This window comes from Sitophilus oryzae, unplaced genomic scaffold, assembly GCF_002938485.1.
Source record: "Sitophilus oryzae breed Bouriz unplaced genomic scaffold, Soryzae_2.0 scaffold_1576_pilon_pilon, whole genome shotgun sequence".
Classification (NCBI taxonomy): Eukaryota; Metazoa; Arthropoda; class Insecta; order Coleoptera; family Curculionidae; genus Sitophilus; species Sitophilus oryzae.
The window spans coordinates 16,519,825-16,541,769 of record NW_022146254.1 but is presented as its reverse complement, the minus strand read 5'-3'; the positions used below and the strand labels follow the sequence as shown (position 1 = coordinate 16,541,769).

At 32.6% G+C, this 21,945-nt stretch overlaps 2 protein-coding genes across 4 annotated transcripts in view; both read right to left on the bottom strand.

Annotated features, from left to right (window-relative positions):
- Positions 1 to 1,556, bottom strand: part of LOC115879142 (RUN and FYVE domain-containing protein 2) — a 36,612-nt gene extending 35,056 nt beyond the window's left edge. For 2 of the 3 annotated variants that reach the window (XM_030895808.1, XM_030895811.1), the window contains exon 1: positions 429 to 791. In XM_030895808.1, the coding sequence (XP_030751668.1) occupies positions 429 to 648 (220 nt within the window). In that variant the 5' untranslated portion in view covers positions 649 to 791. Of the gene's footprint in view, positions 1 to 428; positions 792 to 1,364 lie in introns of those variants that run through there. The other variant, XM_030895810.1, reaches the window with a different exon arrangement.
- Positions 1,557 to 2,269: 713 nt separating this feature from the next.
- LOC115879270 lies at positions 2,270 to 12,368 on the bottom strand. Its single transcript, XM_030895984.1, has 4 exons — positions 12,213 to 12,368; positions 12,105 to 12,151; positions 6,240 to 6,369; positions 2,270 to 3,383 (listed from the first exon to the last, which is right to left on the bottom strand). The coding sequence occupies exons 1-4, from the start codon at positions 12,265 to 12,267 to the stop codon at positions 2,485 to 2,487; spliced, it is 1,131 nt and encodes a 376-aa protein (XP_030751844.1). The 5' UTR covers positions 12,268 to 12,368; the 3' UTR covers positions 2,270 to 2,484.
- Positions 12,369 to 21,945: the final 9,577 nt, after the last annotated feature.

Below are 21,945 nucleotides of genomic sequence, written 5' to 3'. Positions count from 1 at the left end.
GCAAAATTTTCGAAAAGATTCTGTAATTCAGAAACGAAGAGCGCTATGAAAATTTTGTTGACCGCATCTTGCGTTTGACAAAAAAGTGGCACAGGTTTGTGCAAACCGCATATTTACTAATAACGGAGATACCGTATAATTCCAACTAAAATGGGACACCCTGTACATACAACAAGCTTCAAAAAATCGATATTTAGGAATTGTATAAATTTTGAATAACATTAAAAAAATTAAATGCTATTATGCTACTATAATCACATCAGTTGTAGCCCCTTTCATAAAAGAGTAGCTGAAAACCTTAATAATCTTTCTTTAGTACCTAACTTGTCCCTAATAAGCAACAAAAATAAAAACAATTGCAAAAATGCAACCAAAAAACAGGACATTCTGTATTCTGTTGACCAATCGTTATTTCCGATGACTCTTACCAAACATCGGTATATGCTCAGGGGTGGGTGGCGACATGACCTTGTTATTAATAGATTCCTGCATATTAAACTCCACATCTTGCAACTCCTTCAAGCAGAGCCACTCGCCATCAACCGACACGCGGAAATTGCACAAGTAAATCGTATCCTGAGCGCCGGCCATTTCCTGTTCCGCAACATTTCCCGCAGTAATGCCATCGGGCAGCTCTTGCACCTTCATTTTGTCGCTAATCGATAAAAAAACTGGACAATCTTAACTATTCCACGGTGTTTTTTATCCAAACAACTCGTCACGATAAACTTTAACGACGACTTTCTCGGGAAACATGCCAGAAACGCTCTGTACTTAAAGGGCGGTATTGATTTTCCCCCTTGCGACCGATTGCGGTCCCCCTTGCGGTCCTTTTTCCACGGGTAAATCGATAAAAGCGTTCGTGATTCTACGTCGTTGGGAAATCACGAAAATTCAGATGCATTTCAAGATAAACTTTTAAATAAATGCACTTTCGATTAATAATGAAAGTGAAAAGTACAAAAAATACTTTTTAAAAAAAAAATTACCGCAAACAAGCTTTATATTGTTTAAAAACCACAATAAATTTTATTTATTCTACCAAAATGTTTTATTTCACATAAATTAATGTATTACACCTTTTGAACGAAATATCTGTTACCTGTTAATATTTAAAGCAAAATACAAACTCCAGAAACCTATTTTAAATATATTAAAAGACTTTTAAAACTAACAATATGTTCATCGAGTCAACATACAACTAAACATATTTTACTACAAACTGACCAGATACAAACATTGTACCACAAGTTCAATATATCACGTCGAAATTTAAAATTGAACTATAATAATTCTTTATTTAGTTCTTAAGGAACAAATAATAATAAAAGCATTTCAAAAAATAGAATTAAACATTTACTAACCTTTGATGAGCTTCGGTCTACTTTTAAAAGGTATATTTACTAGTAGGTTTGTCCACTGAAATTCAGAAGACACGGAAGAGCTTCTGGAAAATGTTTTATCCGTATTTGAACGAGGAGTTGTTGGAGAACCTTCACTACTTGCAGCCATTTTTAACCATTTGTTGTTGATCGAATTTGTTGGTTAGAATTTGTTTGTCAAAATCAGTTGTTTTTGGTGGATGTCGTCGATGAAGTGTCAAATTATCTCTCGTAGAGGATAAAAGAAGGATTGGATTGGGATTGGATAAAAATATAAAAATAACTGTTTATTTATTCCGTATTCTTAGCTTTTATCATAGATTAATATAAATATTAAACTCGTTGTTAATATTTTGGGTAAATTATAATTAAAATAGTGTAAATTATCACTTTTAAAATAAATATTTTATATATGCGCTAGTCCCATTTTTCAGCTTAATGGTGAGGCGGGATGAAGAATTCAGACAACCAGTAATACACATATTTTGTTTAACATTTAACACAGGAGTTTAAGAAAAAGTTCATATACAGAGTGTTTCAAAAAACATGTGTTACCTCTCGTAGGGAGATTTCTCATATAAAATTAAGAGTGATTTTTTATATCAATATAGGTTCGATTCTGCTTTGTTTCGTAGCTACAGGAGGTTAAAATCTTGTTTTTTTTTCGATTTATTATAATTTTCTTCCAAGTGGTTTTTTAGTGACTCAATTGAAATAGTAAAGGTAAAAGCTATTATAAGCCTTACATATTTTGATGCTAAAAAAGTGCCGACAGATTCACCAGGGACGTGCATATGGGTTACAGTGGCGGCTCGTATAATATAGATTACTAACAATATATAATTTAATGTAATTTTTTAGGTAATTCACAATTAAAACAATTTGAATCAGTTCTTAAAATCTTTATTTTTCTTTATAGAACAATTCTTTTTTAGCTTAACGGTATATTATCAACAGTTTAGTCAGTCAGTAATACAAATATAGATTGTGTTGGTGGCAAAAAATTATAAGTAAAACATTATATATTATATTTGTCGTTATCTATAATAATCCCCGAATTGTCATAATTCCGAGACTTCCCATCCTAATACCAATAACACTACTACCAATCATAATATAGAGGTTCTATATCAAGAAAATCTGAATTTTCATCAGAAACTGAAGATCTAGTAGGTTCTAATTCTAGTTCATCTAATTTTTCAGTAGTAGACGTAGTAACAGAGTCCATATCTGATCGTGCCAAATATGCAGGAGAAAGCGTAACAGATTTTAATTTTGCTCGTATTATATATTGAGGAATAGTCAATGAAATCTGAGTAGTCGATTCTATATTTGATTGCGCTAAATCTTGAGAAGGTATTGTAGTAGATTCTGAATCTGATATTACTAAATCCTCAGGCGTATGAGAAGTAGCAATAGATTCTTCACTTGATTGTACTAAATCTTGAGAGAATCTATTTATAGTAACATAATCTGATGAACTTGATTCTACCAAACTCTCAGGATTATTTGTGGTGGTAACAGATTCTAAAGTTGAACCTACTATAGGAGCATGTGTAGTACTTGGAGGAGTAGTAGAATCTAAATTTGATTGTGCAATTATTTCACGATGAAATTTAATATAAGAATCTAAATCGAAATACTGGAAGCCTGCAGGACTACGTTTTATAAAAGGTATGTAGCGGCTGTGTACACCTGCATATTCAAATTGATTTCTTGGTTCAATTTTAAGTAGAAAACTATAATCATCCAAGCTATTGCCATTGGAATCTTCTTTTCTCGGATTTTGACAGATGTACGGTTTTTCTTCGTCACAAGAAAAATCGTTCCAGCCCAAATGGTGTTCGTCCCATTTCAGTTCGAGACAGTTTTCGGTATTGAAAGCATCATTGGGTTCATCAGGCAGCCAACCGTTTTCAACGTTGTCTCCAACCTCTATGTCGGTGGTATCCCAGTAGAATGTACCGTTAGGGTATTTTATTCCAGCCAGCCAATAGCCATCTGGAATTAAAAGAAAAATAAGTCAGTAATACATATAAAAAAGGAACTACAAATGACATCCCAATAAAACGAGGAGTAAGACAGGGGTGTGTTTTGTCACCGTTATTATTCAACTTGTATTCGGAGAACATTTTTAACGAAGCTTTATCCGGCAGAATAGAAGACGTTAAAATTGGAAACGAAATCATAAATAACGTAAGGTACGCAGACGACACCGCCATTGTCTCAGAAAGCATGGAAGACTTGCAAACGCTGCTAGACAGGGTACAAGAAGCTAGTTGCAAATGGGGTATTAATATAAATATACAAGAAGACGAAATAAATGTTTGTACAATATTGGACACAATATTGAGTATCACATTTTAGATATTTAGGAAGCTGGCGTTGTATCACATTATTGAATGGGATACTGTGGGACAGAAGCATAAACAACAAGAACAAAACTCTAATATATAATACCATCATCAAGTCAAACCACGTACCGGGTGGCCAACTAAGAATGGACGCCGGCTGTATCTCAGAAAGAACTTATCGTATAACTTTGGGAAAAAAAATCTAATAAGTAAATCGACCAAGAGAAATCGCTGGAAATTATTTTCAAGGTCGAAAAATTCCCGCTAGGGGGCGTTTCTCTGGTAGCCAATCAGAAAACAAGATTTTTCTCAAAAATATGCAGGTGAATAGGTATTTTAAATATTACTATTGTAATCATGGATAAATTTGTAATATTTTTGACATAGAGCATTTTGCTCTCAGAAAAATACTCTATACCACAAAAATTACAAATTTCTTGATGATTACAACAGTAATATTTAAAATACCTGTTCACCTGCATATTTTTGAGAAAAACCCTGGTTTCTGATTGGTTATCAGAGAAACGCCCCCTAGCGGACATTTTTTGAACTTGAAAATAATTTCCAGCGATTTCTCTTGGTTGATTTACTTATTATAATTTTTTTCCCAAAGTTATACGATAAGTAGTTTCTGAGATACAGCCGGCGTCCATTCTTAGTTGGCCACCCGGTACAGCTGTGAAGTGTGGCCAATTAAGGAAACAACAAAACGAATGCTGGAAGCTACAGAGATGGATTTTTGGAGAAGATCAGCAGGCAAATCAAGACTCGAGCGAATAACTAATGAACGCATAAGAGAGATTATGGAAGTTAAACATACGATAGTGGACGAGATAAAGAACAGTCAACTCATATGGAACGGGCATGTCCAAAGAATGGCAGAAATAAGAATCCCAAAGCAATTTATAAACTGGAAACCTGCAGGAAGAAGAAAACCGGGTAGACCGAGAAGAAGTTGGCAGGAAGGGATTGACACGTTTATGGAGGAAAGATCTCTCGGAGACGGTGCATGGAGAGACAGACAGGCATGGAGAGATGGCATCGGAAGACGTAGAACGTTTTAAAATGATTAATATATACAGGTTGGTCCGAACTGTATTCCAGAAACTTCGGCAACATATTCTGCAGATAAAAATATGTAACAAATTTCGCACCAATGTATGTCCTAAAATGCTTAGTTTCGAAGATACAGGGTGTAGAAGTTTCATTTTTATTTCGATTTTTTTCAAATAATGTCTGAAGTAACATCAATATTTGGATGAAAATTGGTACCTGGGAGTTTTTTGATATGAGAAATTTGATGTCAATATGACTCCTACTTTTAGAGGGCGCCATCTGCATATTTTTAACTGGTTTGAAGAGTACCTAATAAATTTTTGTCCGTACCTGTATAAAACTACTGAGTAAAAAAATATACATTTATGGTAAAAAAGGTCTCTTGGTAAAAATCGCTACGAGTAATGGTTCTCGAGATATTTGGAATCGAAATTATCAATACCTGTCATCATTGACATAAATTAAACATGTTGACAAATAGTTATTAGACTCAGATAATAAATTTGAAGTGTTTTTGTGCCAAATGTTCAACAGAAACTGTTTTATCATCATTTTTTCGCAAAAAATATGATTAATTTTAAAAAAATTCCAAATTTATTATTTCAGTCAAATAACTATATACTCAACGTGTTTATTTTGTGTCAATTATGACATGTATTGACTATTTCCTTTCTTAATATTTTGAGAACGGTTGCTCGTAGCGATTTTTACTAAGAGACATTTTTTACGTAAAAAGTAACGGAAATGTATATTTTTTCACTTAATAGTTTTATACAGGTACGGACGAAAAGTTATTACTCTTCAAAACAGTTAAAACACATGTAGGTGGCGCCCCCTACAAATAGAAATCCTACTGACATCAAAATCAAAATTCTCATGTCAAAAAACTCCCACACTGCAATTTTCATCCAAATATTGACGCTTCTTCATAAATTATTTGGAAAAAATCGAAATAAAAATGAAACTTCTACACCCTGTATCTCCGAAACTAAGCATTTTAGGGCATACACTTATAAGAACTCTTTCACTTATTTTTATCCACAGAATACGCTGCCGAAGTTTCCGGAATACAGTTCGGACCACCCTGTATATTAGGTATTTACTTCATATATTTTCATATATTTTTAGTATTTTTAGGTTTTTACTTTTTTTATATTAGGTTGCTACTTCGGACACATAATGTGTGGCACCAAATATTACATTCCTCGTTTGATCATTCAAGGAAATATCGAAGGTAGAAGATGGGTGGGTCGAAAGAAACTGTCATGGCTGAGAAATATACAGAACTAGACCGGTCTGGGGGTGGAGAGGCTGTTTCATGCCGCAGAAGATAGAGAACTCTTCAACGAAATAGTCATGGAGATCGCCAACGCCTGAAGACAGGCACGGCACCGCAAGAAGAAGAAGAATATAAAATATCAGTTTACACCACGAATATCATACTTACACCACGAAGTTGGTTTTGGGTTGTACTCCTTTAAAAAGGCTTCTATAGCATCGCGTTCTTCATTGGATCTAACGCTGGCCAATTCCAAACCTGCATCGATACAGGCTTCTCTGGCATCGGTCCAGTTCAGCTATAACAGAAAATTAAATTAATAAATTATACACATCAATTAGGTATCCCCTCCCACCCTCTTAAACAAAAAAGAACTTTATAATAATTTTTACGAAGTTTAAAATTTGATATAGTTCTTAAATTTACCATCACATATAATATAAGATAAATAACTACAAACCTAGTGAGGGTCAAATGTCAAACGTATCGCCACTATTCTCGTAAACAGTTATATTGTTATTGTCAAGACAGATTAAACAAAAGCAGTAGACCATGCAATTGTCTACAAAAGTTATTCTTATTTTTTTTTTCATAAATCAACATTCCTGCCTGTGATGTCTATCGCTATCTATCGCTAATCGAAATATCGAAAATAATAATATGCACTTCAATTTATTGGATAATAAGACTAGGAGGTACTTTAATATTAAAGTACCTCTGTGTTGCTATATGGGTTGAATTCCGGTTTATCAGTGGAAATACATTTTTGTTAAACATATTAAAAATATAAAGTTGGGAAGACTCAATAATTTGTTGATTATGTTTTACGTTGAGTTATGATTGGTTAAGATATGAGATAGTTATAGATAGAAAATGGCACTCTGAATAGAATGACATATTATCACATGTCAACTTTTGACATTTTCGCATATGATTTATGTGAAACATGCGCTTCATAACGACAATTTGACTCGAAATACCAAGTGTGTGGTACCAAATTATTCGTAAAAAAATATTTTTTCGAAATATGCTAATAAGCCACCTTCTTTCTATTTGAAAAAATTGAGATATTAAAAATACGATTTGGTCATCTTTTAACCGGCCAGAACAAGACACTAAAAACATTAGATGATCAAATCTATTTCTCCTCGATTAAAAATTAGTCTTTTTAATATAGCCCTTTCACTCTAAATTGAAATTTAAAATACGATGTTTTTTAAGCAAATTTGTCAAATGCTGACATATCATATGTCAATCTGTTCAGAGTGTCATTTTCTATCGATTAAAGCAAAAAATACCGAGGGTGTCATTTAAAAATCAATAGTTGTAATCATTTCCGGTTAAATAGGAGGTGACCGAAAAGAATTGAATACGTCAAACAATCCTAATCTATACTAATATATAAAATCCTTAAGTGACTGACAGACTGATTAATCACGATCCTGCTCAAACCACTCAACGTAAGAAGCTCAATTTTGGCATACAGGTTTGGCATACTATGGTGTAGAGGTTCGACAAGAAGGGATTTTTCGAAATTCCAGTTTTAAGAGGGTGAAACCACCCCTCAAATATTACAATATTTTTTATTTAAAAAACGGTCAAGTTTCCGAAAAAACGCTTAAACACGTATATCTTATTTTGTGTTTTTACATATTTTAAGATTTTTAAAAATGTATACAGGGTGTTCAAAAATCTGGTCATTGATTAATCACGATCTTGCTTAAAGCGCTTGACGAAAAAAGCTGATTTTTGGAAAACAGATTGACTTTAGGGTGTAGAGGTTCGATAAGAAAGGGATTTTTCGAAACTCGAATTCTAAAGGGTGAAACTATCCCTCAAATATTAAAATATATTTTATTTAAAAACCGGTGAGTATTTCGGAAAAACTCTTAAACACGTATATTTTATTTTGTTGTTTTGCATATTTTAAGATGTTTTATAAATTTATACAGGGTGTTTCATAAAATATGACCATTGAGTAATCACGATTCTGCTTAAACTGCTTGACGTTTAAAGCTGATTTTTGGCAAACGGATTGACTGTGGGGTGTAGAGGATCGATAAGGAGGTGTTTCGCGAATTTCAAACTCCAAGAGGGTGAAAACGCTCCTCAAATATTACAATATTTGTTATTAAAAAAAACCGTTAGTCTTTCGGGAAAACGCTTGGACAAGCATAATTTATTAGGTTCTTTTACATATTTTCAAATTTTTTAAAAAATCATACAGGGTGTTCCAAAAAGTTGGGTAATTTCTTAACCACGATTCTGCTTAAACTGCTTGACGTGAAAAGCTTATTTTTGGCAAACGGATTTTTCGAAAGCCAAATTCCAACGAGATGAAACTACCCCTCAAATATTACCAAGTTATATAATAATATCGCCATATTGTTTTTTCTGATGCTGACATAAATGTGAGAAAATTTTATCCAGTTTGTATTTTAATGGAAATTCTTGCTTTGCTTTATCATCACCATTACAAATGATTAATTCGACGCGAACGAAGTCGCTGGTACACGCTAGTTTATGTTATATAATAACATACCAAATCACGTTTTTTATCTGAAAAAATAAAAAAGTTATAAGGGTGAGCCACTTTTGAGATACACCCGGTATATCTAACAATTAAATACAAAAGAAACTCTTCAAAAATCTAAATAAATGTCAACTTTTGCAATAGTAAGTGCTTAATAAAACCTATTATTGGCTGGAAACTGTTTTATTTATGATATAAAAAACAGAGTGTGCTATTCGCGGGCTATTCGAATGAGCATCGTAAAATATAACTTAGTTCTGACGCACTCTGTTTAATTACACCAATTAATATATCTAGTGTATTTTAGTATAATTATTTTTGCACTTTCAGTAAAAAAAAACACCAACAATTTGCGAATTTAGAGTTTTATGAAGTATCAAATACTATATCCACAGTTCTAATAGAAAATTTAGTTTCAATCACTTTACAATAAGAATTTTATTACAAATTACAAATCCATCAATTTTAGATTGCACATAAGTGACATACATTTAAATTACTTTGTATATTAAAGCCCCATACTCACACTTCGCTCCTTCCTCGCGTTACTTCCTCGCGTCTCTTCGTTCAAAAATCATATATTTACTATGGGAAAATGTAGATTTTATGCGACTGTGTGTTCCTTCCTTCTTCGTCAAAACGCTACTTCGTCCGTTTACTTCCTCGAAACGGTCCTTCCACGTACTGTCGGTTTTTGGAGGAAGTAGCAAAGGAATTATCACGAACACAAAAGAATATTAAAATACATAAAATATTTAAATCGATCTTGGATTTCATTCGTAGTTGATTTCTTGATTTGGCAGTACGTCTGTACAGGGTGTCCCATTTTCGTGTGTTTTGCAGGGTTTCTCGTTTATGAGTCGAAATACAAAGATACGGTTTTCACATTACGCTGTTACTTTTTTATGAAACTAAAGATGCTACATACAGATATGTCTGAAATTATTGCATTTTTCGATCCCCTTTGTATCATAACTTATCGAAAAGGTGAAAACGGTCTCCCGTACAGTTTTTCACGTAGAATGCAGTGACGTAACTCTGACGTCTTTTTTTAAACTGACTAAAACTTATATGTTTTTTTAAATACGATATTTTGTATATTATTTTATTTTCCTTGTTACGAGCTTTCTAAAATACTTATTTTCATAAACGGGGTAAAAATGCATTATTTAACTTTATTACATAGTCGGCCGGTTTAAATTAGGTAATCAAAACAATCAACTAATTTATTCGACGTAACATGTTGGTTATTGACATGTTATTTAAAAGCAGCACAAGTTCAGTTTCCGTGTAGTTTATCAAAATATCACGATGCAAAGCAAAATTATCTGGTAAAATTAAGTTAAATAAAATAAGAGCCGTTTAGCAGTTTAGCAGTACCTCAATAAATAAATATAGAGTATAATATTATAATTTTCGAAAGCTCTCGTTAATCAAAGATTAACAAGGCAAATAAAATAAAAAAATAATATATAGAGTGTCCTGTTTAAAAAAAAGAACATAAATTTGAGTCATTTTTCGAAATAGACAGCTCCCAACGAAGAACCACTTTCGTCACTGCCATTCTACCTGAAAAACGAGACACGGGTGGTGGGTAAGTACTCAATAGGTAGAACAAAACAAAAAATCAGGGTATCCGGTATATACCTGTACATTTAGATGAACAGTCTAATTTTATAAAAGGTATTTCCAACGACCGCATAGTAAATACCCGATATAATACCAGTAATGTCAGGAATACGAGTATATCTACAATATTTCTAATATATATTGTAGATATTATATATTGGTATATTTCTATTCCCGGCATTATACCGGGTATTTACTATGCCGTCGTCGGAAACTCCTTTTATAAAAATTAGGATGTTTATCTAAATCTACAGGTATACCCAGATTTTATTTATCTACAAATTGGGTACTTACCCACCGCCCATCACTGACCCTTTTCACATTTTCGATAAGTTATAAGACAATCGAGATACAAAGGTTATCGAAAAATGCAAAAATTTCTACTAATTAAAAAATAAAAAGTAAAAGAAAGAAATAAGAAAGAACTTTGAAGTAGGCTAGGATAAATACATATTTATCCTAGCCTCTTAGTTCAAAGTTATTTCTTATTTCTTATGTAGCATATATTTGTTTCATAATAAGTAGAACAATGATGTGAAAAACAGCATCTTTATATCTCTACTCATAAACCAGAAACCCCATAAAAACACACACAAATGGGACATCCTGTACATCTAGCAATCGCCAGTCGATATAAAAATAATTCACACAGAATAGTCTAAAAATGGAAGAAAAAACAATATTGTCTTCATATTTGTGAAAAAATGCATGACCATATTTATGTAATCGTAGCGACAAAAATAAAAAAATAGAAATAATGTGCATGATGCCTTTACAAAAATATCTGAAGAAATGGGGATTGACATCATTAACGTTTAATTAGTATGTCATATTTCATGGTTTCGATATAAATTACATAATAAACTTTACTCTATTGTTGACTCGCCTTGTACATTCATACTGATATACCTTGTACATGATACTGAAATATTCGGATTTATTAAAAAAAATATATTATTAAAATTCAATTTTTATTTTTGACACGACAAAGAATTGCAGTTTTATAAAATAAAATTTATGCGCCTTTCGGATTTTTTAAAAATTTTAGAGGTTACTAGATATTTCGTATTAAACATGTAGCTGCTATATTAAAAATATTTTGTGGTGTGTTGTTGCATAACTGACTAATTTCCAAGCATCGAATAGACGAAGGAAGGAAGCGAAGGGACGAAGGAACGCGAGGAAATAACGCGAGGAAGTAAGGCGAGGAAGTAAGGCGAGGAAGGAGCGAAGTGTGAGTATGGGGCTTAACGGGTGAGAGAAGATTATCAGTTATTTTTATTTTCCAAACTAAATATAATAATTTATTTTACTTTAAGCTTTAACAGTGAAAATATATTGTTTAATAAAACTGACTATTCAAAGAATACAACAAAATACAAAACCAAAATGTACCAACTACACTAAGTTACAAAAGTAATTGATAAGAAAAAATAGATCAATAATTTTTGTAGAAAATTGCTTCATTTAAAAACAACTTTTATCAGCTTTATATATTATGTTTACGATAACACCGTTTACGAGAAAAATGCAATATGTTAAATAGTTTGGCCTTGATTTATGCATAAAACTTTAATTTATGTAACTGAGCTAACAACTAATTCATTAAAACATATATATTCAATAGCAAAATAAAACACTAATTCACCACAATACACCACAATACTTTTTTTATACACTGCATGGACGTGTATATCGCTACCCTTGTTAGCATTATTAGCAGATGATTACAACTGAGTTTATTGTTAGCGAAACTCTCGTCCAGTGTTTAAAAAAGTGTTTTGGTATATTGTGGTCAATAAGTGTTTTATTTTGCTTTAGTAACACTAAAAGTTCCAACCCCCAACTGTAATTTGTATACAAGTACTTACATTTTCAGTAGACAGAAAGTATGTTTTGTCAGACGTATGCATAAAATCTAAAAGATGGAAAACAGTGACATTGATAAACTATTTTACTTTTCAGATTCTACCAGTTACCTGAAGCAGATAGGCCAAATAAAACACACAGCACAACTATGGAGTTTGAGATCATTTTGTAGGAGTACTGCACTATTTTGGTCAAGTAGATTTGATGAACTGAGCATAAGAATAGAAGATGGTTTTCTTTATATATGGAGAAATTGTTTACAGAAAATTGACTAAAATTTCTTGTAAATTTAGAGAACTATTTTCGTAGAGACATATCGCTAATGTTATATTTATTTAAAGGACGTAAAACAAGAAATAAGTTTCGGGTTATACCAACTATCAGGGCTGAGTTTAATTTTTTATATACAGGGTGGCGCCTCTCATTCGCCGCGGAGGCTCCAAGGAGAACGACAGTTTGTATTGAAATGAAATTTTGTGAGCATATGTAGGTTAATTTAAAGCACTTTTTAAAAATATAGAAAGTTCTACAGGGTGTCTTATTAATGTCTTAGTCTATTAAAGTTGTGTTTTTTGTAATGGAACATCCTATATATTAATTGATTTTCGGATGCTAGGAAAAAAATAAAGGTTAGTTTTATTAAAGAAGTATGTACTCTAAGTAAGAAGTAGTACTCTAAGGATTTTGACATGTTTCACATTTTGTGAAAATGAAGAGTAAATTTTAAATTTCGATAACAACTACCTAAATTTTAGTTGACCTTGTATAGCCTGATATTTAATTACAGTAACTATTGTATGCTAAACCAAATGGAAATTTCACCCGAAAAGTTGTACAGGGTGAGACAAAATTAATATGGAACATTTTAAAAGCAAGTTACTCCTTTATTTTAAATAGAATACCCAGTATATTATTCCGGTGTTCAATGGAGAATTTATATATCTTCAAAATATTATTAAGGTTGCCTACCCCTCAAACCAAGATTTTCCTAGATATTCATTTATATGATTTGATCTGAGTAGATCTTTATTATTTGATAAAATCTAGGTGGCTGTGATATGTATGACGTTACTTCAACGTAGCTGTCTAATTAGTCCAACTTTAACAACTAGTTATCATTTTGTGTCAGTTAAAACGAAAAATTTCTCCGAAATTTGCCGAAAATACAAACTATCCTACATCAAAGAGAATTATAGATATGATTCTATTAGTTGGTGAATGCAGAGTGCTTTCACCAATTGACACAATACTTAAATGCTTCTGATTTTATCTAGTCTGGATTTTTGGCCATACCAAGAGGTATGGTAGGCTATTAAGAAAGAAATTAAAAAAAGTTTTTTTAATTTCACTCAAAATGCGAGTTATTTGGGTCATAAATGACCTAAATACAAAATATTTTCATGGTGTCTGTCTGTCTGTCCTTCTGTCCGTCTCTAACACGATAACACAAAAACCGCTAAACCGATTTTAACCAAATTTGGCACAAAAATACTGTGGCACCCGAGAATCTGGCTATTAGTTTTTGGTGTGGGTGGGGGGTTAAAAATTTTAAAAAATCGTAACTCCAAATTTACAGTAGTTAGCAAAACGCGGTTTCCAATTTAAGATTAGGAATAATATTTGCAAAAAAATTTGTAGTAACATCAAAATCAGTCAAAATCGCAGTTTTTGAGATAATTGAAACTAAAAGAACTGATGCCTACCAACTTTTTATTAACATATTTTAGTATGGGCGGCTAAACGTGCCTTCCGGCGCTAATTTCTTTATGGGGATATGTTAAAGACAATGTTTACAAAACTCGACCGACTATTGTCAACAACATGAGATAAATTATTGTAGCTGCTTTTCGAGGTAGAACTCCACATATTATGCCTTTTAAAATGAAAAGATCCTTGTAAAAAGACAATCATTTTATGCAGTTAACAGGAAAGGAAGCATTTTGAGGATTTGATTTTATCTAGCTAATTTTTGTTACATAATTATAGGTTTATATCTAGTTTTGATTCTGGAATAATTAAAATATGTTTTAAACAGGTATCTTTTTATTTTTATTACCGTTGAGTATTTTACTCTACATTCTGTAATTTTTGTTAAATTAACAAAAGGTATATCAAAGCCACCCCCTAGATTTTTTCAAATAAAAAGATCCACTGACGCAAAACATAAAAATTAAAATATCTAGGAAAATCTTTGTCTGAAGTGCAGGCAATCTTAATAATATTGTGAAGATATATAAATTCTCCATTGAACACCGGAATAGTATACTGGGTGTTCCATTCAAAATAAAGAAGCAACTTGCTTTTAAAAGTGACTCTAATGTTCCATATTAATTTTGTCTCACCCTGTATAACTTTTCGGGTAAAATTTCAATTTGGTTTAACATACAATGGCAAATTACTGTAATTAAATATCAGGCTATACGAGGTCAACAAAATTTAGGTAGCTGTTATCGAAATTTAAAATTTACTCTTCATTTTCACACAATGCGAAATAAGTCAAAATCCTTAGATTTTAGGTATATGCTTCTTTAATAAAACTCATCTTTATTAAAATCCGAAAATCAATTAATATATAGGGTATTCCATTACAAAAAACAGAACTTTGATATGTAACTTTTCTTGGGGACACCTTGTAGAACTCTCTATATTTTTAAAAAGTGCTCTGAATTAACGGAATTAACCTACATATGCTCACAAAATTCCATTTCAATCAAACTGTCGTTCTCCTTGGAGCTTCCGCGGCGTATGAGAGGCGCCACCCTGTATTTTTTTGTATTTACGGCTGTTTTGGTTGGTTATCTTGGACTGACCTGGCCAAAATGACCATTAATTGTCATTTCTCAGCCGTCTCTGACGCTGTAAAAGTAGTAGTCAATGAACTAAGAAATTTAAACTAGCCATCTTTTGTGGTTAGATCTAGCAGTGTGAGTATTTCTTAAGAGTATGGCTTAGGTACGAATAGATGACATATTTGCGTTTTGGATACATATTCTAACACCATAGACATATTTATTCCAAAATTAAACGATAGTTTTCCTTCATTAAATTTATCTATGAAATTAAGAACAACGATAGATTACCGATATAGAGTTCTACATTTTAGATTATCGATAGATAGAGCGAATATTCAAGTATTTGGGATGGGCTAATCAGCTGTGATTATTTAGGAAAAAAATATTTTTCCCACACATGCGGAGTTTTTTTGGATAACGATGTTTTTATGAGTTTTTTTGGATTAACGAGCAGTGATATTTAGCACTAACCCTCAACTGGCGTGATGGGGTCTAGCGGACCCCAAGCACTATTTAAACTTTGTAAAATTTTTACGTTTAACATTTAGGCCTCGCCACGCCATTTACCTTTAAGTTAGGGTACCCATATGCAATTAAGGCGCACTTATTTTTATCAAGTATTGTTCCTACCAGCGGGGGGTAAAGTTTCATTGGGTAGCACCACCACGCCAATAATGTTTCATGATTAGGATTGTGGGTAGTTCGAAAAGTGTGCGTCATGGGGACGCTAATTTTGAGGAAGCATTAATTGAGTGGTTTGATGAACTTAAAGAGACTTAAGTGAGATGAAGATCATCGAGACATTGATTTTTCTCCGAAGACTAACCATAACTCCGATTCTGAATCTCTTACTTATAGAAAAGAGAAAATTGAATAATCATTACCAGAAAAGAAAGATATGGGGTATATGTCAACGGAGATAATCTTTAATAATCTCTTCATAATTTATTTTTGACAGAAAAAAAATTGGGGTCCATCGGACCCCAGAACGCCATAAGCGGTACAAAAATTCACCACGCCAGTTGAGGGCTAAATAACGTACTATAAAAAGGCAATTATTTATTAGTTCTCTAATTTACAATGTTCTTAGAATAACTAATAAGTCAATGCAATTTATTTTAGATAAATAATTTGGCCCACGCGATAGGATCTATATTGGAAAGATATTTAAGAAACTTTGTAAGCAAACAAAAATATGTTATTATAGAGAATTTGTAGAATTGTTTATAAATAGGTATATGCATTGAACTCAACATACATGGTGATGAAGGAAAGACAGCCTTGGGTAAACAATAGTTGTATAACTAAATACGACATGTTTTAAAATTATAGCCAATATACATATATGTGGTGAGCTTATAAGCTTCAGGCTAACCAAACTTATATTACACTTTTAAAAAATACGACACTCGCTGCAAAATAATTATTCAAATTAAATTTATTTATTTTTGCATAAAAGACTCCAAATCTTTCTAAATCTTCCTTTCTCCAAAAAGTGAGCAATGTTTAATATTGACTTTGCCTTAATATTAACTCTCAATGTCAAATTTAAATTGAGTTTATTTTAAAATGTATACGTTATATTGAGTAAATCATATTTTAGATAATTTTTATTGAAAACTTCGTATTCAAAGTTCTAACTATTATTAAAAAATATAGAGGGTGTCCCAATATTCTGTAGACCCTGAAATACTACGCATTCTATACAAAAGTGCTTCGTTTGTCCGCTAGAAGGCATCAAACTTTAAAAACATAAACACTTTTTTCAGATATTTTAAAAACCGTTATTCCGATTTGAATGAGATTTTGGGTGTCTATGATTTGCTAAGTGCTTTAACATTTGACTTTCACACAAATCAAGAAAAATTACGGGAGGAGTAAAAATTACCCCCACCCCTACATAAATTTTAATGTAAATATTGTCCAACTCCACCGACGACAGATTTTCTTTTCGTAAAATGCTCCTTCTAGTATTTACTACATTTTTTGTTTCTTGTAAAAAAAGCCATATCGCATAATTTTTGAGAAAAAATTTTTTGGAGAATTTATTTTTCCAAAGCAGGCCTAATGAAATATACCGGGAGTTCCAATATTCCGCAGACATAGAAGGACTACGTTTTTGAATCACAATAAGTTAATTGCACATAATTTAAAAAAAGAATGTGTCTCATTGACATTAAATTTTTGCATAAGGTGCATTTCGGAGGAGGTTCATTGGTCAGGGGGTAAAAACAAATATAGTCACGATATTTTTCGTCTAAGATTTGTATTAGACTAGTTTTGTAAAGATATCTGGATGTTTCAGATTTTTTTAATTTACAAAGTTCCATATATTAACTGAAATAGGATCCTTCCATGGAGGGGGCAGTATGTCGGAAAACTGGATACAGGGATATTAGATATTAGGAATGTTTTGTTGGGAGGAAAATAGGTGGTAGCTTATATTAATGGGGCGTTGGTATTTTAGATGAACAGTATACGTGTCACTGTCTTGTAAGTCGAAAAACTTGCCATAGTCAATCAAAAAAAGGCTTTGACTTAATGGGATATTCCATAATTAAGAGTATGGAGAATTCTCCTATGATACAAAGAAGAATATCAAGATAAGGCATAAAGACTCTCCACCGGTGTGGTGCGAAAGGCACCCATTGGAAAAATATTTTTTCCTGAAAAAGTATGCGCAGTGGTGTTTTTTTACAAGACAAAAAATATAGTAAATACTAGAAGGACCATTTGACGAAAAAAAGTCGGTCGTCGTTGAGTTGGAAAATATTTATACTAAAATTTATGTAGGGGTGGGGGTAGATTTCACCCTTCCGGTATTTATTCTTATTTTTTGTAAAAGTCAAATCTTAAAGTACTTAGCAAAATATAGACACCCAAAATTTCAATCAAATCGGAATAACGGTTCTTAAAATATCTGAAAAAATGCGATTATTTTTTTAAAGTTTGATGCCCTCTAACGGACCAACCAGGCACTTTTGTATAGAGCTAAATTGGGCCCAATAAACTTATGGTGATTCCAAATATACGTGGTAGTTCTATGTCCTCGGAATATTGGGACACCCTGTATAGTGTCTTTCATCAAAAATATACAACTTTAACATCTGTATATGCTGAGAATGATGTCCAAATAAACCTGCTTACGTCCCAAAAGTTCATTCTTACATGGGCGCCGGAAGAATGAAATTTAGGGGGGGGGCAAGGTAAAAATGAATAAAAAATTGACATTTTTGGTAATTATTGGGAAAACTGGAAATCGTCCGATTTTTACCAAAATTGGTATACACCCTATTTTGAAGTCGTAGATTACGAATCTGAACTTTTTTCTTGGCGGTCTCTTACCGTTTTTCAGAAAAACGGAAAATAATTTCAATATCGAATTTTTCTTAATTTCTCATATTTTTAAGGTTTTCTAGCACATATTTTGTTAGGTATTCAATAATCAATAATGTTTTTGCTATTTTCTGTTACTTTTTTAACCAATTCTATGCATAATAGAGGAAAATTTGCTAAAATAAATTTGTAAACAATCTGAAAATGTTAGATTATAGCTTTGTTCGGGTTCTTGTTATTACCGATTCTGAACCGTCCAAGAACTCTGCAGCGCATGCGCAAATGAAATAATGTCTTCATATTTCCTTCTGCGCATACGCATCACAGTTCTAGGACGGTTCAGAATCGGTAATAAGAGAAACCCGAAGTAAGTTTATGTGTTTCTGGCATTTAAAGCAACGTTGCCAATGCTAAACCTAAATTTAGCGTGTTTTTTTCGCTCATTCTGGAATTACGAAAGGCGGTCGCCAGAAGAACGGCTCCTTCCCATAACTGCTATTTTACCAACGAGATCTGACTATTTATACCCACGAAGTTGCACGAAAGAGTTTTGATTGCATTGGTTACAACTTCCATGCAGAGGGTGTTAATCTTTTGTTGTTATATTATTAGATTAACTAAAAAAAGATTAACCCCCTCCGCAAAGAAGTTAAAACCAATGCAATCAAAACTCTTCCGCGTAATTTTGTGGATATAGGTGTATATTTAATTATTGTCGATCTCATAATAGGTAATTTATTTAAAATCCCTAATCACCCGAAAAAATAGAAGATATGGCAACGTTGTAAATTTTCAAATTTCTAGATTAGGTCTAGAATATATTTGTCTCTCTTATTACATAGGAGAGAGAAAGAAGGATATATCAAATGTCAAACTTCCATCTGGTCTCAATTTTCTTTGCTATTTTGTTAAGAAAAGTGTTTTTCAGTAAAATGTTGGACACTTTTCTATCCCCAATCAAGTGTGGCTTTTAGATAAACTATAATATAATGAAAATATAGTGAAATTATTACTTTATAGGGCCGAAATAAAGAAAAATTCAATGTTGAAATAATTTTCCGTTTTTCTGAAAAAGGTAAGAGACCGCCAAGAAAAAAATAGATTCGTAATCTACGACCTCAAAATAGTGTGTATACCAATTTTGGTGAAAATCGGACGATTTCCAGTTTTCCCAACAATTACCACATTTTTTATTATTTTACAGGTAACACCTAACAATTTCATAATAATGATTATTTTTTTTACAGATGGATGTAAGAAGATAGCTTTTATTTTTATTGTTTCAGTGATCCAGGGAGGGGGGCAAATGCCCCCTCTTGTCCCCCCTGTCCGGCACCCATGCATTCTTATTTAAATTGTCGTTCATATGTTCAAAATACCGTAAATTATTCTACATATAAAATGACAGCGATCTTCAATTCATAGCCATCGCTGACGCCGTTTTTTTTTTCAATCATATTGTATATTTCGCTCTAATTCTTTTACTTATAGAAAAAAATTTGAACTTTGTCACTGTTTTAGTTACTGTCGTCTATCCAATTTTGGTTGTGCATCTTCGTAGTATATTTATCTCTGCAATATTTTTATCATTTTCAATTCGTGGTACTCCTTTTATTTTTATGTCGCCCACCAAATAAATGCAGAAATATATAACATTATGCACACGTACAGTATTACTCGGTATCCCAAATATTTCCATCCATCGACTAATGCTATAGACTTATATCTGGTTTCCTGTTGAAATTCTAAGGTTAAGATCCTCTTAACCTTTAGCCTTGAATATATTTATAGCAGAAGTAAATTTGTATCATAGTTTGTATTGCATTTTAATGACGTATGAGTTTCACACTGGAGATGTTCTCCGAAGCCTATCGTGGCTCAGTTATTAATTCGAATTAGATAGAAATCCAACCTCTTAATATACAGGTTGTTACATTAGAGAGTGATATGTCAACTAGCGTCCCTAATGTCAGGTCCAGGCCAAAGCGACAAAAAGTAAACACGATTTTGAGACAAAAACAAAACAAACTTGCGACAAAGAATGGGGACAAGACAAACTTGAGACAAATTTTCCTCACACCGCACGAATACAAGTGCAACAAAGTCAAAAGTTTACTTGTTGCGAATGAGTTTTATGGCAGCACACGCTATCCACACTGCGCCGACAACTTGTAACATATACGAACAGAACATAGACACTTTAATCTTTACCTACTCGAGATGGGACATTGAAAAGTCTCCGAATTTTCAAACAAAACAAAAATGAGACAAAAATGTCACAAAAATGTATTGGATTTGTCGCAATTTTGTCGTAAAACATGAATTGTCGTTGTTTTGTCTGCTTGGTCTGGACCCAGGGGTGGATGGGCCATATGGGAAAGCGGGAAAATTCCGGCCGGCGGAAAAATGGGCCGGTCGGTGGGCCTGTCCCGTTCAGAGCTCAAAAAAGATTGGATTAGCAAAAATTAAATGGTTAATCTTCTAACTAAAGTGACGTAAGATCCTTAGTGACTCCATAACTAACTATTTATTTTCATCAATATAATCGTCAGTTGCTTTTAAACATAAACACCAATTTGTAATATAACTATTGTAAAATGTCTTTCTCTGGGACACTTATAATTTTAATAATCATCTGTTGTTTGTTCCGTTTGAAAATTTTTATTATATAAAGTCAGTCTATCAGAAACAAATATTTTCAGGGCTGGTAGATCTCAATAAAATAAACATAATATATTTTCGATTTATCGAGTTAATATATTTTATTTATCGAGTTTCAAATAAGTCCAATCGAGTTATTAAAGTTTTAAAAATATTTTTTTTTTAATTTGAGCCACGTCAATTTTTCGGTATTTGCATCTCTTTCAGTGCCGTAATATCAAAGATTAAGAAACTATACCGTGGGAAAATTTGCGGTGAACAGGAATTATAAAAAGTTTTCTAAAATATACAGAAAAATTTAAAAGAAAATGCTCGATTTTTAACATCTTTTTTTGCAAAAGGGAAACTCATAGACATGTTCGTGGGGTCGAAATATACCACCCCTGAAAATATTTGCACTTATTTAACACTCACCCTTTATCATCATCATCATCATTTAGCTTATACCGTCCACTGCTGAACAAAAACCTCCCTTAACTCTAGCCATTTCCTTCTATTTTGTGCCACTTGAATCCAGTTTCCAGCCACCCTCTTAATGTCATCTGTCCATCGACTAGGAGGTCGTCCTCTGCTTCTATAGGCCTCGTGTCTCGGTCTCCATTCCACAAGTCTCCACCGTCCATCTGTCATCCTAGCCACATGTCCTGCCCAATTCCATTTAAGATGTAAGACAGATATCACCGCATCTCTTACTCCTGTTCGATTTCGTATTGTATGATTGGGTATTTTATCTCTGAGTGTAACTCCCAACATAGACCTTTCCATTTTCCGTTGCATGACCTGTATTCTATGAGGACAAGCAAGACACACTGGTTAAAGATCTTTCTTCTTAAACATATGGGAATATCAGATCTCAGTATATGCCTTAGTTTGCCAAATGCCGCCCACGACAAACCTATTCTTCGTAGAATTTCGTGGGTCTGATTATCCCTTCTAATACCGATCTCATGCCCTAAGTATTTATATATATGCACTTGTTCCAAAGGTATGTTATTAATGTTTAAATTTCCACTTAGTACTAGGTTTGTCATGTATTGTGTCTTTGACAAGTTAA

Coding starts and splice junctions, on each gene's coding strand:
- LOC115879270 (XM_030895984.1), bottom strand. CDS start 12,267: ATGATCTCAAACTCCATAGTTGTGCTGTGTGTTTTATTTGGCCTATCT. Junction 6,370..12,104: donor ACTTTCTGTCTACTGAAAAT/GTAAGTACTTGT, acceptor TTTCTGTTATAG/CTGAACTGGACCGATGCCAG. Junction 3,384..6,239: donor CCCAAAACCAACTTCGTGGT/GTAAGTATGATA, acceptor TTTTAATTCCAG/ATGGCTATTGGCTGGCTGGA.